This window comes from Canis lupus, chromosome 15 (genome assembly GCF_048164855.1).
Source record: "Canis lupus baileyi chromosome 15, mCanLup2.hap1, whole genome shotgun sequence".
Taxonomy (NCBI): Eukaryota; Metazoa; Chordata; class Mammalia; order Carnivora; family Canidae; genus Canis; species Canis lupus.
This window is the reverse complement of record NC_132852.1, coordinates 16261529-16276515: the sequence shown is the minus strand read 5'-3', so window position 1 is coordinate 16276515 and position 14987 is coordinate 16261529. Positions and strand designations below refer to the sequence as shown.

The following is a 14987-nucleotide window of genomic DNA, read 5'->3' as shown; positions in this document are numbered from 1 at the left end:
AAAGAAGCATTTTCTTTTAAAAGGGCATTTTACTTATCCTACTCCTCTTTGAAGACCGGGTTTCAGTTATAGGGTAACTGCTCTCAATCCTTTATCATTGGATAATGGAATAGTTTGGTACTATCTGATTTTGTCTGATTGATTATAAAGGCTTCCAGAAGCTTCTTTAGTATGCTTACTTCACTACCAGAGCTTAGTTTTAGAGATCAATGTTCTTCCTTCAGTAGTTCCTGCTGATAAAAAGATCAGACTCTTCATCCATATATTTGTCTTATTTACCATTCAGTTATCTCAAAAGAACTACCAGCTAAATTTCAAAATGACCGTGCCTTCAAATAAAATTTTATAAGAAAGAATAAGCATGTATCTACAAGCTTTATTTAACACTTAAGAAATTCTTCCATAATGTCCTAATCAATACTGGCAGTGTAATATTTTAGATCACAGCATTTTAATCTTGGTTGTGAATACAATTTAAATGTATTTTCAGTTTCCTAAGTTTTTTCTTAGAACACCAGATTTTGCATTTTATAAATAGAGAAATTTCACTAATAACTAATTAATGTTTTATAGTATGCTGGGAAAAAATATCTTCAAAAGCTCATGTCTATAATTTGAAAGAAAATGCTTAACAGTTTTTCCCATCTGGCAATCTATGCTATGATATCACTGGCTTAATGAAGGAAACTTCTCAGTAGGGTTGAACTGAATCATTTCCAGAAAAAGAACTACAAAATACTTCCAAATCATGACATCCAAAAATACACTAAATGCTATATATCCTATTTTCTAACTGATATTTGCAAATAGAGGAAGGAACTCATTGACTCACAAATCACTCTTTGACACTCTCAAATCACATTTCTCAACATCCTGTCTTTATTTTATGGGAGACTCAAATGTAAGTGGATACTATTTCTGAGATTTCTGCTTTTAGTGTAGTCGAGTCCAACTCCAATGCTTTAGGGAGAAATGGTAATTATATGATTTTTGTATTGTGGGTATGTTTGTGTTATAAAGGGAACTCAGATACTTAATTTGACTGTTAGTAGTCTATTGCAAAGCTAAGCACTTTGAACTGTTAACATGCATACTGGTGACCAGGGTGGTGATAGGAGCAGGTAGTAAAAATGATGGTGGTAGTCGTGACAACAGTGGGATTTAAAGCTCTTTCTTCCTTCATCCATATAATATTCCTGGCCATGAGAGAAAGCAAAAATGAAAAAGAAATAATCTTGAATTATTACATATTGCACAGATTTTCAAAATCTATTATGGTGTTACATAACAAAGAGCATAAACTAGAACACTGGTCAGTAAGAATTCCTCTAGCCTATCAAAGGAGACTTAGGTAATTTTTGTCTTCTTAAAAATTGAACATAGACAGGACTTGCTAGGAGTGGCTATCACATATAGTATCACTTTATATCAGGTGCTGGGCTGCCATTAGTCCAAAATCTTCCATTAGAATGTTCACATGAGCTTGTGACTCTGCCTCTTTATCCCACCCCATGGTAACAGGACATCTTATCTCCTTTTTAAAAAAAATAGCTAAATAAATTCTATTCATGACCCATTCCTATTATAGGACACAGAAGTCAAAAGTTAAGTGGCCCTAGGACCAAGAGTGCTAAATGCATGAGTGAAGTCTCATCCTAAACAACCAACTAGAAAGTACATCTCCAAAATCTTCCTTTTAGATTTTGTTTTTTTCAAACCCAAATCATCTACCTGGAGAGAATGAAAGTAAAATGCCACCCCCCAGACTCTCAAGGCCTTCATGTGCATAGTATGTAGCATTTTTTCTATTTGGGCAACAATAGATAAATGTCTTAGAATGTTCCTAGGCAGCACATCTAGAACTACTTTTAAGGAATTTCTATTAAAATTCTGTTCTATTCAATATATCCAAAATAGAGAGATACTATTAAGATACACAGAAGTATATTTTACTTCAGGAGATCAAGTTTCAAAAATTATACTCTATGGGTTTACACAAAAGAATGGGAGTACTAGTAAAAGTTTACTCCCATTAAAGTCAAATGTTCCCTTTCTATGCAAACTTTTACTTTGGATTTTTTAAACTTTGAAGTAGAAATTAACATAAATTTAGTTTTGTTCTGATCATGAGTTTCTGTTCTTGAAATAATTTTTGGAATTTATTCTTTTGGAAATGTGTCAATATATAATGACGTAAAAATATTTTATGCCATAGATTATAATTACCTTGCAAACATAAGTGAGAAAATTATGGAAATGCAAAAGATTTGGCACTGTTATGGGAAGAAAGAGCACTAAACAAATTCAGGGAATGAGAAAAGGTTTCATTATTGTTTTTCATTTTACAGTCACATTATTTCAGAGTCATGTATCCTAAGTCAGTATCTGAAGCCTAGTTTAAAAGACTTAATCTGTTCAATAAAATCACTTCTATTTTCACTATACGACCTTACAATCTCTATGACAGCTTGATCTTGTTTGACATCTGGTATCCCTTCCAAGTACAAGGAGTTTCATTGTTCAGAGAGTCTTCTAGTGAATATGCTAATGATTTTATTTAAATTCCGCAAAATATCTTCAAATCAAGACCACAGCATAAAATATTTTTATATGTATTACCATACCTTGCCTGCATTTCTGTCTCTGTGTTTTGCTGTATTATTATTATTATTATTATTATTATTATTATTATTATTTTCTTGATTTGTTTTTTAACTTCATAATCCCTGCTCATTTCTAAGTTGGCTTTCAGTGAACCAGCCCCCTCTCTCATGCACAAAGCTTCACCTGGCTCAGATAAAACAGCCCGGGGGTGGCTATCCCTGACAGCCAAGTGTCCACCGGCAAATCCTTTGACCCCCACACCACTTCTTTTTCTGGACAACTTCTTGGATGAATTAGAGAAGCTTAGTGCTTTACCCTTACCAGATGACCAAGCCAAACCAGATATCCTAGAGGACATCGTCCTTGAGATTAAGGAGGAGCCCTCGGTGCTCCTCCCATTGCCCCCAGCTGCTGTGCCTGCCAAATCAGCATCCTCTCTGCCTCCTTTCCCCTGCTCTGGGGGGACCCCAGCTACAGTCCTGCCTTCGGAGGCAATAGCATCTCAGGATCCACAAAAGACAGCTCGAAACAAGTTTGCGGATTTGACAAAAATGAGAAAGGGCTTTGGAGACCCTGAAAAGTTACCCCAACTCCCAGGTGATAAGTGTGTGGCCTCTGCACACACTCATATGGGCCCCTGGTCCAAAAGTCTCCCTGTCATTGGAGAGGAAGAGGACATCTGCGAGGGGGTGATGTCAGGCATCCGGAGAGGGCCAGAATCTCAAGACCCAGATGCTCTCTGGCCTGCCTGCGACGGCACAGAAGCAACCCCAAGTCTGCACATTGAGGAGGACGAAGAGGAGAAGAAACCCACAAAATCCCCAGTAGCCACCCCCACAGATCCTAGGACCCCCAAGGAAGACAGCAAGGCAGTGAAAACCCATCATGAGGTATTTTAATCTTGCCTAAGTACTGAAGAACTAACCAGTCTTTCTATATTTAGAGAGTACAGTTAATCACATTAATAAACATTGATTTGGGCATTTGCCCTAGAAGGCTTCCTCTTAAGAAACACAAGCACTCGTAAGTTGGGGGATGGAGGACTAGATGGAAACACACCAAGTTTTAGTAAGACAATGTAGATATATAATTCCATTACCTCTTTATGACTATACGTTCATATTTAAAGTCTGCAATGTGTAGTCTTCCTGATTTTTTGTTATTAATAAGGGTAGCCACATAGTTGAGTTCTTGCTGAGTATCAAACGCTATTCAAAGACCTCTTTGTCTTTACTTTGCATAACTCAGCGAGGTGCGTTATATTATTAGCCCTGCTTTAGAGACGAGGAAGTTGATACACAGAGAGATGAGTCCAATTCCAAATGCAGTTTGCAAAAAAAGGAGAGAGAGAAAGAAAGAGGGAGGAAGCAAAAAAAAGTGCTCCTGTGCCCTTTTAACTTCTGAAGAAATAACTTCTTCAAGTTGGTGGCTACTTAAGACTACTAATGCATTTTCGTCTTACAAAGAATCTTATGCAATGATTTTAATTAGTAAAGAGCGGAGATCCCTTAACCTTTAGCCTATAAAGTTTTTTTTTTAAGATTTTACTTATTTATTTGAGAGAAATAGCAACAGAGATAGCTAAGAGAGCACAAGCAGAGAGGAGAGGGAGAAACCGGCTCCCCACTCAGCAGGGAGCCCAATGTGGGGCTCCATCCCAGGACCCTGGGATCATGACCTGAGCCCAAGGCAGACACTTAACTGACTGAGCCACACAGGCACCCCTAAATTTTTCTCTTAAAACAAAAACAAGGGGGAACCTGGGTGGCTCAGTCGGTTAAGCATCTGCTCAGGTCATGATCTCAGGGTCCTGGAATGGAGCCCCACCTCTGGCTCCCTGCTCAGGGGGGAGCCTGCTTCTCCCTCTCCCTCTGTAGCTCCCCCTCCTTGTGCTCCCTTGCTCACTCTCACTCTCTCTCTCTCTGTCAAATAAATAAAGTCCTTAAAACTACAACAACAACAAAAACAGAACTTCCTCTCTCAAATATGTCACCTGTAAATTAAAAAGAAAACATGATTACTGGCAAATACTAAAATTATGAAACAAAAAGAATGTTTTATATCATGTTGCTATGGAAGTCACTTTCCCCCGTGGGTCCTCTATTTAAAAATCTTAGAAAAGGAAAATAATTTTCAAAATCCCCTAGTTTTCTATTAAGATCCTGCCAGTAACAAATATAGAGGCATGCAGCCTATACTATGGGGTGTTCTGGGGTTTAAGTAATCAGTGCTCATGAGGCCCCTGGACACCCACAAAACCCCATGGCTTGTCTAGTTCCTCAACCAGGAGAGAAAAGGTCACCTGAATAAGGAACCCAGCCACATGTGCACCTGTATAAAATAAACACACTACTGAATACAAGAGACCATTCATTACAGAAAGCCAACCATGTTTCTGAGTCAGTAATTTATTTAAACAACTCATTTTCCCTTCAACAGCATCAATTGCAAGATGCTAGTAGATATGGGGCTTGGTTCCCAGGAGCCTGTTGCAGGCAGCTCCCGGGCCAGGCAGGGTGGGGGAGCTTCACCACGGTTCCCACCGCGCACCCACAGGCACACACCCGCACACACCATCACCCCCACCCCCCTAGCTTTGCAACCAACTCTCCAAATTTGTGATCTACTTTACAAGCAAGTTACAAAGAGTCATCCCGGGGTTTTAGATCGTTTTTCCTTTCATGTGTATATATAATATATACATAATATATATAAATATATTATAAAGTTGTAGAATGTGGGGGCTCTTGTTTCCAGCCACCCACATCAGAAAAATGATCACACCCACTGGGAATTCCAAACCAATTCAAAAAAAAAGTTGGTGTTTTTCAAGCGAAAATTTCTCATAGATGTCACTTGCCAGGGCATTTGGTAACTTTAACAGTATTTGAGGTTGGGGGATACTCTCTAAAGACCAGATGGCCTCTTTCTGGGCACAAGCCGTAATCACATCTTGTCTTTCCTCGATCTTTAAGCCACCTTCACCTTCTCCGGGAGATGGACCGTCTACACCTTTTCCCAGCTCTCTCCTTCCTTCCCTTCCTTTTCATTCTCCCTCGGCCTCTATCTCTGACCTGGCCTGGACCCTTTCTCAGACTCCCCAGCCCTACTCGCCTCCCCTCCTCCCTAAGTACCCTTACCAACAGGAGAGAAATTCACCAAAACTAAAGGTAACTGCATCCTGAGTGTGGTTTATTGCATGTCTTTAAATGAATTTTGTTAACTAGGTATATTTAGATTTGTGCCATCTTACAACTTCTAAAAAGTCATGGAAATATTGCTCGCTAACTTTTTTTTTAACATCATTGGCATGGCCTCTGTCCAAAAACTTAAGAGATACCCTTGCGCAGCAGCTAGACCCAGCTTGAGGAATAAAATGAACTAAAATTTATTTATAAAAATAAAAAGTGATCACTGGATTTTTTTTTTTGAGGCCTATCCCATTCAAAGACATGGGTTTTTCTGCCGGTCAGCCTCTGTACCTTCTCAGTGGGGTCACGGCCTCCCGTGTGTCCTGCCCAACAACAGGTTCAGCCCAGCCTGAGGACAGGATGATCCTTAGCACAGTGTTGAACTTTATTCTTCTATAAAACTGCAGTAAAATAATGAGGATTGCAGGAATGAAGCTTTCTTTTGTTAACAGGTCACCAAGCACCCAACTCTTGAGTCTTGTAGGCTGGGAGCCGTGCTGGTTTCTAACTCCCCATAAGGAAACCAGGAAAAAAGACCTCCAACAAAATTAGTGGCTGGCCCTGGAAAGAGGTTTAATGGCAACCACAGCACAAAATCAATCCATCACAGAAAAGTTTTGCTTCTGCAATCAGAATGATCCTGAAACCTCTTCCTTGAGACAAAACGTGATAGACTTTAAATAATAACCCATCCTCACATTCAGTCTCTGAAACTTTGTAAAATGGGAGCCCCTGCAGTGGAGTGAAAACACGAAGGTTCTGGTAGAGTTCAGTTTCTGTACTAGGAACCACCAACCCCCAACGCCTGAGAAATGCTGTCTGCACAGTATGCCAAACCCCCATCACTGACTCCCTCCACTGAAATAGTCCGGTAATGTGAATTCATCTAACCTATGAAAGGAATTTTTGAAAAAATGGAATATTTTAAAGACTAGTTTCTCTTTGCCCTTTGAGGTTTCGTTTTGGCTGGCATGAAATAATTAGGAAACTTTAAAAAACAAGAATAATGATATTTTAGGTAATATCTAAGACTCAGACTTTGCCTTTTCCCCACTCTTTCTGAAGTTTTCTTTTTAAGGCCAAAGCATTTATTTCTTGCCGTTTCCCACTTGTTCTTTAGCCCTTAAGCTTAGTCAATAAATGACAAAGTAACTTTAGAATCAGATTTCTCTAATTTAGAGAGGTGAAGATCTCGCCATTGTAGTGTCAAGGACAAAACCAGGATTTACACAGGTTTGTTCTTCTTCAAGAATCAAGCTCATCTCATACACACATTAGGTTTCAGTTGTTTGCAGAATCATGTGCGAGGATGGAGAGTATGCACAATGACAATGTTTTCAAAGAACACTTTCGTAACTACATCAGGTAACTAACTCCAGAAAAAATGAAGCTTTCCTCTATTTTATCTTACTCAAGAGCAAATGATAATTTTTAATTCCCCACTGAGCTTTTTGTAAGACTTATAAGTCTATTTTTCTTTTCTTTTTTTTTTTTTTAAGATTTTATTTATTTGAGAGAGAGAGCATGAGCAGGGGGCAGCAGCAAAGGAAGAGAGAGAAGCAGACTCCCAGATAAGCAGGGAGCCTGACTCAGGGCCCGATCCCGGGACCCTGGGATCACAACCTGAGCCAAAGGCAGACATTTAACTGACTGAGCCCCCCAGGTGCCCCATAAATCTGTTTTTCTATTCATAGGAAGAATATAAGTTGACTGAAGTTACCTGTGCTTGTCAATATAAATGCAAATTGAATGAGTGGCAAAGTTTAGGCCATTATCATAGTTTAACCCTACATCTGACACTGATAAACTGTGCTTGCTCAATTCCTCTAAGAAGGCTTCCTATTTCTTCCATTTCAAGAATACTACAAGTTATGCTCATTACAAAGAAAGTAACCCTGCCCTGAAAGCAAAGACAAAATAAACTTTTAAGGTTTTGGTAGGTATAGTATAGTGTGCATGAAATCGTAACAATACTTTTATCAACTCCCATCAACCATTGTCTAACCCAGGCTAATTTAATGCACTTTTATTATTTTAAGGTGTTTTCTGACACAATGTAAGGCTCTCACAAACCATCCAAAATCTTCCGTAGAGGCAAAATTCACCAACACCTTATAGATGACAGAAGGTTGAATGTACGTATAAATTATGAGCGATATATAAATCAGAATCCAATGTTTTCTCTAGTCTTTTGAGCATCTTTTTTTTTTAAATAGTGGTTTTTCATACTAAAAATTATCCAAGTTCTCAACTCTTCTAATAAGCTTAACTTCCATCTAAGAGTCCGAGCGTGTGGACTCAAATTGCAATATAAGCTCTTTGTGAAGAGAGAGACTCTTCTTTGGGTTTCTTCCAAGAAACTCAGTTATTCTGGGCCCAAAAGGAAGTCTCCTCTAAAACCATCCCATCAGAAAGTAATCCCTATGAGCCCAGTTTCCAACATGGAATTAAGCACTGATTTTTCCTAATATGCTCAAAGGATCTTTGAGCATATTTATTCACATCATTCCAACAGCTGAATGTTTTTTTCTATGATCCTTAATGTCCCTAGAACACCTATACTAGTTGAGATTGGGGCAGCTTCCATGCCAGAAAACTCAAAATAATTACAGCTTAAACAATGTACAAGTATATTTCTCTTATGCATTGAGGGCTAGTATGTGGCTCCATAGTCACCAGGACACCCAGTAGGTTCCATTTGATTTTAGCACATCATCTTCCTCAATGAGAGGCTTCCACTGTATCATCCAAAGTGGCTGCACCAGCTCCAGCAGTCCCTTCCTACTGCATAGATCCCATCTGTCAGGACTTACCACATGAGCACATCTGGATACAAGGTTGAGAAATAGACTTTATTCAGAATGTCCATGTGCCTCTCATGATTCTACTACAGAGGACAAAGAAGAGAATGGATATTAGAGAACATCAAGCATTCTCTGCCATACCCTTAAAGAAAAACACCTAATGCATTTCAGACCTAGAGACTGCAGATTTGAGGTCAATCATTACTAATTACGATGAAAACACTCCTCAATGAGAGTTAAGAAAACCACACACTTTTATTGAAAAGTCATTTAGTCCTGCTGAAGGCCTTATAAACATATCAAATACTTGCCTAGCCCTTTGGACAAGTAGTAGATCTTGTCCACTCCTGGAAAGAAAATAAAGCATACTCACCCAAGAAAGGTTAGTTGATTCACTGTCATATTAAAAATCTTTCTTTGGGGACGCCTTGGTAGCTCAGTGGATGAGCATCTGCCTTCAGCTCAAGGTGTGGTCCTGGGTCTGGGGATCGAGTCTCACATCAGGCTCCCTGCGGGGAGCTTCCTTCTCCCTCTGCCTATGTCTCTGTCTCTCTCATGAATAAATAAATAAGATCTTTAAAAAAAAAAAATGCTTACTTTGAAAGAATGCCAAAACAGTCACAAGGTGGAGTTAGGACCATATTCAGTTTTTAATTATATTTTACCACTTTTCCCAGAAAAGCCATATTTTCTCCTTATGTGTTTTGTTAGAAAATTTGCCCCAAATGATGGAGACTTCTTATGAAACTTGGTGGGTATGCAGTGAAATTTCCCCGTCTTACCTTGCATCTATTCAAAGAAGCACAAAGAAAACAGATCTGAGGCTGTCCTGTCCCCCCCACCCCCCGTTGTTAAACATTCTATTAGAGACACACGAATCCTCGTATGTGCTCTTAGCCATCGACATCACCCTCAAACATCTTCCTTATGCCCCCCTTCTCTCCGTAAATCTTTCTCTGCTCTGCCTGTTGGGCTTGGTGTGAAAGCAGCACTTGAGGCCTGTGGTGTGGACGGTGCCAGCAGCCCCCCAAGACCTGTCTGCAGGCCAGTGAACCTGCCCGGCTCTGTCGCATTCGAGAGTTTGGCATGCTGCGTGTGCATGGAAAAGCAAATCAGGCAAAGCTCCTCCTGAAGGCTGTACGATGAAGACCAGAACTAACTAACGTCTATGGCTTTTGCAGGCTGACCTAAAAAGCGAGGTATTTGTGTTGGGTAAGCCTCCGCGTAGCCCAGTGCTGTGTAGGAGATCCTGCGGCTCGCCGGGCCGAGGCCTCAGCGCTTCCCACAGGGTAGGGTCAGAACGGCCCCCTCGTGCCAGGCACCCTGGCCACCCACCCACCCGCAGTAGGCTGGCCCTCCCTCCCTGTCACTGCTGTGCTTTGCCCCAAAGTGGGCCCAGAGGTACCCCCGAAATGAAGTGACCACCCATCATGAGCTGCCAAGTCAGATCAACTGAAAAATCCAATGCGGTCTGTGGGCAACGTGTTTCTCTTCTGTGTCTGTGTCGAACTTTCCAGAAATCCAGAAAGACATGACCAGATTCTCATAATCCAAATCAGGGTGTAGTATATGTTGTCTTCTCCGTGCATCTCATGCTTCCTGCCACGTTCTCTGTAAATCGCCGCTTTCCAATCATGGTTTTTAGTGCAAAGAATAAAGCTGGTGCTGATCGCATAGCGAACACTTCCAGTAGCGTTTGCTTTGGTGACATTGTTTATGTCGATTGTTCTCTTGAATCCATCATCCTTAGTTGTTGCACAACCTCCTGTTGCTCTGGTGGTGTGGGCTACATTGGCTCCACGACACTTTTTAAACCTAAACGAGGGATTCTGGGGTATTTCAGTACTCTGGACTCCAGGTACTCCCAGGCTTTGGAAAGCTTTGATTGAATTTAAAGGCAAAATTACTTTTCCCAGCAGCTCCTTGGTTCTGTAACATCGAAAGCGATTTCCTATGTCGGGGTTCTAAATGGTACTATCAGTTCTGAGGAAGGCAGCCAAGGCGTTTGGGGATTTCTGTCTCTGCAAAAGGCAATCGTTTCACCATTTCTATTTGATAAACCCCGGTTTGACCTGACCTGGCCTATTGATGACCATGGCTTGCAAATTGTTAAGGGCCCAATTGATTGCAAAGAGGATTTCCTTTTCCACTTTCAAAAAATGTTGCTACCTCTCTGTGTTTATGCCATTTTTTGTGCTCTTGTTGCTTGCATAAGGAGACCTCCCTTTGTTTCTGAGGCAGAGATTTGGGTTGCCATAGAGAAAGCGGAATGTTGATTTCAAGAGATTCTTAGACTCCCTCACAGAAAGGCCTTCCAGAGCCAAAACAAAAGGGAAGATTTTTCCACAATTAATATGGCCCAGCCATAAATTTCCCTTGGGTCAGGGAGACGCCATGTTTTGGGTTACCTCAAGTTTTTTTCTTTGCCAGGTTTTTACATTATGTGCTTATACATTATATGTGTTTGTGTGGAGCATAAATAATCTATATTCTTTAGATTCATGCAAAGTTGTGTATCATAGTTTAAGAAGGAAAAAATAAGCCTATTACATAAACATGGGATTGTTACAGGGAGAATTTCATCAAATTCTCGTTGGCAGATACTACAACTAACATTTTCTGGAAAAATAATTGACTGAAGAACTCTAGAAGTGCTTATAACTCTTTCAAATATTCTTCCTCATTAGTGTTTAAAGTAATAGTCCAGTTTTACTTAAGAATTACTGAATACTAGATGTAGCTAATCCTGCAGAGGTGCCTCTGCAGAAGCACAGATAGATAGATGGGTTCTGGACAGACTGCATCTCCCCATCTGAGATAGGGAAGTATGTATTTTACTAAAACCAGAGGTTCTGGGATATTTCACACCAATTCCCTTAGGAGCAGTGAGTTGGATCTGGCTTTGAATATTAGCGTGGGTTGAAACTTGTCTCATTTGTATCCACTCTTGATAACCTTTAAAAATTGCAACACTCAACCGGACGGGGGGTGGGGGGAGGATTGCTACCTTCCCAATGGAAAAAAGTTAAATATCTAGGATTCCATGAAAACAACATGATGTTTCATTAGGTTTCCTAATTTTTATTGTATTCTTAATACATGTAAGACTCTCTGAATGTCACAAATGTATATCCTGCATTGATCACAAAGATGATAAGAGTTAAAATAGAAATAATCGCAGACCAAAAATACGGGTGGCTAAAAAGTGATCCTTTCTCAAGACTTTAAAATGTAGGAAGGGAAGTACATCGTCAGAAAAACAGATGAATATCTATTCCACCACATTCTGTGGTCTTTAAAATATCCTTTCAACATGAATCCAGGCTGAAGGAAGTTAGTGAGAGCTGTCCAAAGGCATCAACAACTTTTAGCATGTTGGTGCCACTACTCACCATTCGGTGGCAATAGAGTGCAGATACAGTACAGATCTTTTCCTCAGCATTTGTACCCTTTTTAACTTGTAACACCTGGAGGGAGAAAGGCAAAAGATAGTCTCCTAAGATGATTTCCTTGAGTATCCATACAGAACATAAATACTTGCGTAAAGGACAAAATAAAGATGCTGATTTTAATCAACTTAGGCCATCTGTTCCATCATAGTAATCTTCTATGCAATAGAGAGTGCCAGTCAAAATCATCATTCTCTTTCCTCTTTTTACTTATTTGTGATACTAAGAAATAATCTGTGAGTTTTGGCTTACTGATCTGAAAAATGAAGCTGAATTGTTACTATGATTGTTTTTACATGACTGAGATATTTGAGAATTAACTATTAAGTGTCAGCTGTCTCAGCTCTCTGAGAAGTAAGGGGAAGGTTGATGATGGCATCTATACATAACAGGAGAGATGTACCTGTGGAAATGTGGATTCCTCCATGGGTTTCCTGAAGGGGACAAGATTTTTTTTTTTTTTTTTTTTTGGTAAGGGGACAAGATTCTAATCACTGTCTTGTCCAATGCCTTGATTCTAGAGATAATGAAGCTGAGTTGCAAATCCCAGATTACATTGTCCATGCCAACACCAAATGTGCCCTTATAAATAGCTGTTTATAATAGCTACTTTTTCATCTATTGACCAAATACCTCTAAATAAATTAATTCAAATACTATAACTAGTCAACTTTCCTCAAAACTGGTTCCTAACTATCCAAATTCACATGGAGATGATTCCTGTTTTAAGGTAACCTTAGAAAAGTTCTAAAAGCCACCATGATAATAGTGCTCATAAAGGCTGTGGTAAATCTTGGCCTGAGTATGTGAACAGTATAGAGACCTGGTAAGTCAGAGAAGGGGTGGGAATGGGGGTTCTCTTAAAGGCTATCAAGGAAAAGAAAAGACATATTGGGAAGGATTGGTAAAAACAAGGACATAGCTGGCTGGCACACCCAGGAACATGAGTCCTTGAGTCGTAGACACCTGTGGGATTAATGGAGCCACAGACTTCTGGCAACAGCCCAACGTTCATAATTGTCAAAGGAATGATCCACTTCAGTAACTTATGATGCTAGTCAAATTAAAGTAATTAAAGTAATAGAATTGGGATGATGACAAAGGAAAGGTTCTATATGGACTTCAAAAGTAGATTATTTTATCTCAATGAACACTCTGATTTTTAAAGTCATGTTCACATTTTAACATAAGAGAGCAGTGAAGTTAGACCAACCAGTTGTACCAAGCACTGGATGCTATGATGAAAAAGTAAAACTTTTACACCACTTAAAAATACTAGAATGACTGAAACATGTAGAAAGAGCACAACTAAATAAGTTTTACAAAACATTTTTTCTCTGAATTTAAGAACTGATCATCAGAAAATATTTTCTTATTTATAACTTTGCTATGCACTGTAAATGGTGCTATGATATTTCTGTGAGACTAAAGCAGCTGTGCTTTGAAATACAGCATTTTCCATTTTTTAATTACATTTTTATATTTTTTTTGAGTGACTAATACGAGCACTTTCAATATCATGTGGTTTGAATGTATAATCTTTGGCCAGAAATTTTACTCCTGGAAATGTGTTCTAAAGAATGGTCCAAAGCCAGGAAATAACTCTTTGTATAAAAATATTTATAGCACTGTTGCTCGTGATAATGAAAAAAAGGCTAGACCAACCTTCACTTCAAAAGCAAAAAAGAAATGGTTAAGAAAACCAAAAAAATATATCTACACATAAGTGAGGGAACATTATTCTGCAGTGATTTAAAATGAAAAAGAAGACTGAGAAAAGAAAGCTGGAAAATTATTATAAAATATTAATAGCAGTTGATATATGCATATCTTATTTCTGCATAAACAGTATATATACATGATTGGATGAGAATTTGAAGAACTTTAATAGATTACAGGCTTATGGATAACTTGTGTTTATTTTGCATATATTTATTATTTATATAAAATAATTATAGAATTATTCAATATATTTATATTGAATTAAATGGCTTAACATGGCTGGAAAATGGCTTAGTCTTCATAATTCTTAAAATAGTATACTTTATAAATTTAATGACAGATTCATTGTTGATAACTTTATATTGACTTGTAGAAGCCTTGTACTCTGAAGTCATGCATGTGTCCAATAATTTTTATCCACTCTTGAGTCTTAAGTTTATATATTCCACATTCAGACTGTTGAGTGAAATTTCTAATAGTTAGTAAACACTTCCAATTAATAGATTGAATGCTTCAAGTTTTAGTAATGTAAGAACTTAGTCTTATGCTAGATAGATGGCTTAGATGGGAAGGTAGCAAATAAAGAATGTAAGAAGGAGAGCAAATTACAGACTCAGACTAAAAGGAACCCCAGATTTCCCCATCCATTCTTGGACCAAGGGGATTTCTAAGGACAATTTGCGGTAAATCTGTCGGTAATCCATTCATAATTCTGGGACCTAGGAATTGGCCCAGATACCCAAGGACATGGATCTCCTAACTAATTCAGTAGTCATCAAGAAGTCACTTTTATAATTGCCATGCAAACTCTTATATCTCATTTCACCACACAGCCATCGTTCAGAAGAGGATGCTTTTGAAATGTGTTGTGAATGAATTGTAATGTTTTTCTTTTCCTGAAATAGTAACACTTGGGTAGCCAGTATAAAAGATGTTGACTTTACATATTCAACAAACATGTTAACTTTCATTCATTGCAATATTTATGTGGATATATGGGATGCTAAGGTTTGTCATTTCCAATATTATAAGTATCTATTACAGATACTGGTCTTGATGCTTAGTTTAAAAAGAAAAGAAACTCTTTTGAGAGTTCAGTGCACTGGGAATTTCTACCAATATTTCTCTTCTAAGGTAAAATGTTACATGTTACCTGGATATTGTTTGTTACATCCTATTTCAAGTTCTCTGTTTTCTCTTTTTGAAAATGCATGTGT

At 38.7% G+C, this 14987-nt stretch overlaps 1 protein-coding gene and 1 long non-coding RNA gene across 51 annotated transcripts in view; one reads left to right on the top strand and one right to left on the bottom strand.

The window, feature by feature from the left end:
* SORBS2 (sorbin and SH3 domain containing 2) overlaps positions 1-14987 on the top strand; it is a 215393-nt gene that overhangs the window by 191669 nt on the left and 8737 nt on the right. For 43 of the 50 annotated variants that reach the window (XM_072776009.1, XM_072776011.1, XM_072776007.1 and 40 more), the window contains 3 exons: positions 2742-3494; positions 5580-5774; positions 9781-9888. The exons of the other annotated variants lie outside the window; for them this stretch is intronic. In XM_072776009.1, the coding sequence (XP_072632110.1) occupies positions 2742-3494; positions 5580-5774; positions 9781-9888 (1056 nt within the window). The remainder of the gene's footprint in view (positions 1-2741; positions 3495-5579; positions 5775-9780; positions 9889-14987) is intronic. 50 annotated transcript variants of the gene reach the window in all.
* On the bottom strand, positions 1110-14846 carry LOC140604682 (uncharacterized). The gene is made up of 4 exons (XR_012007492.1): positions 10005-14846; positions 8973-9173; positions 8609-8682; positions 1110-1196 (listed from the first exon to the last, which is right to left on the bottom strand). It is a non-coding gene; the product is annotated as an uncharacterized lncRNA (long non-coding RNA).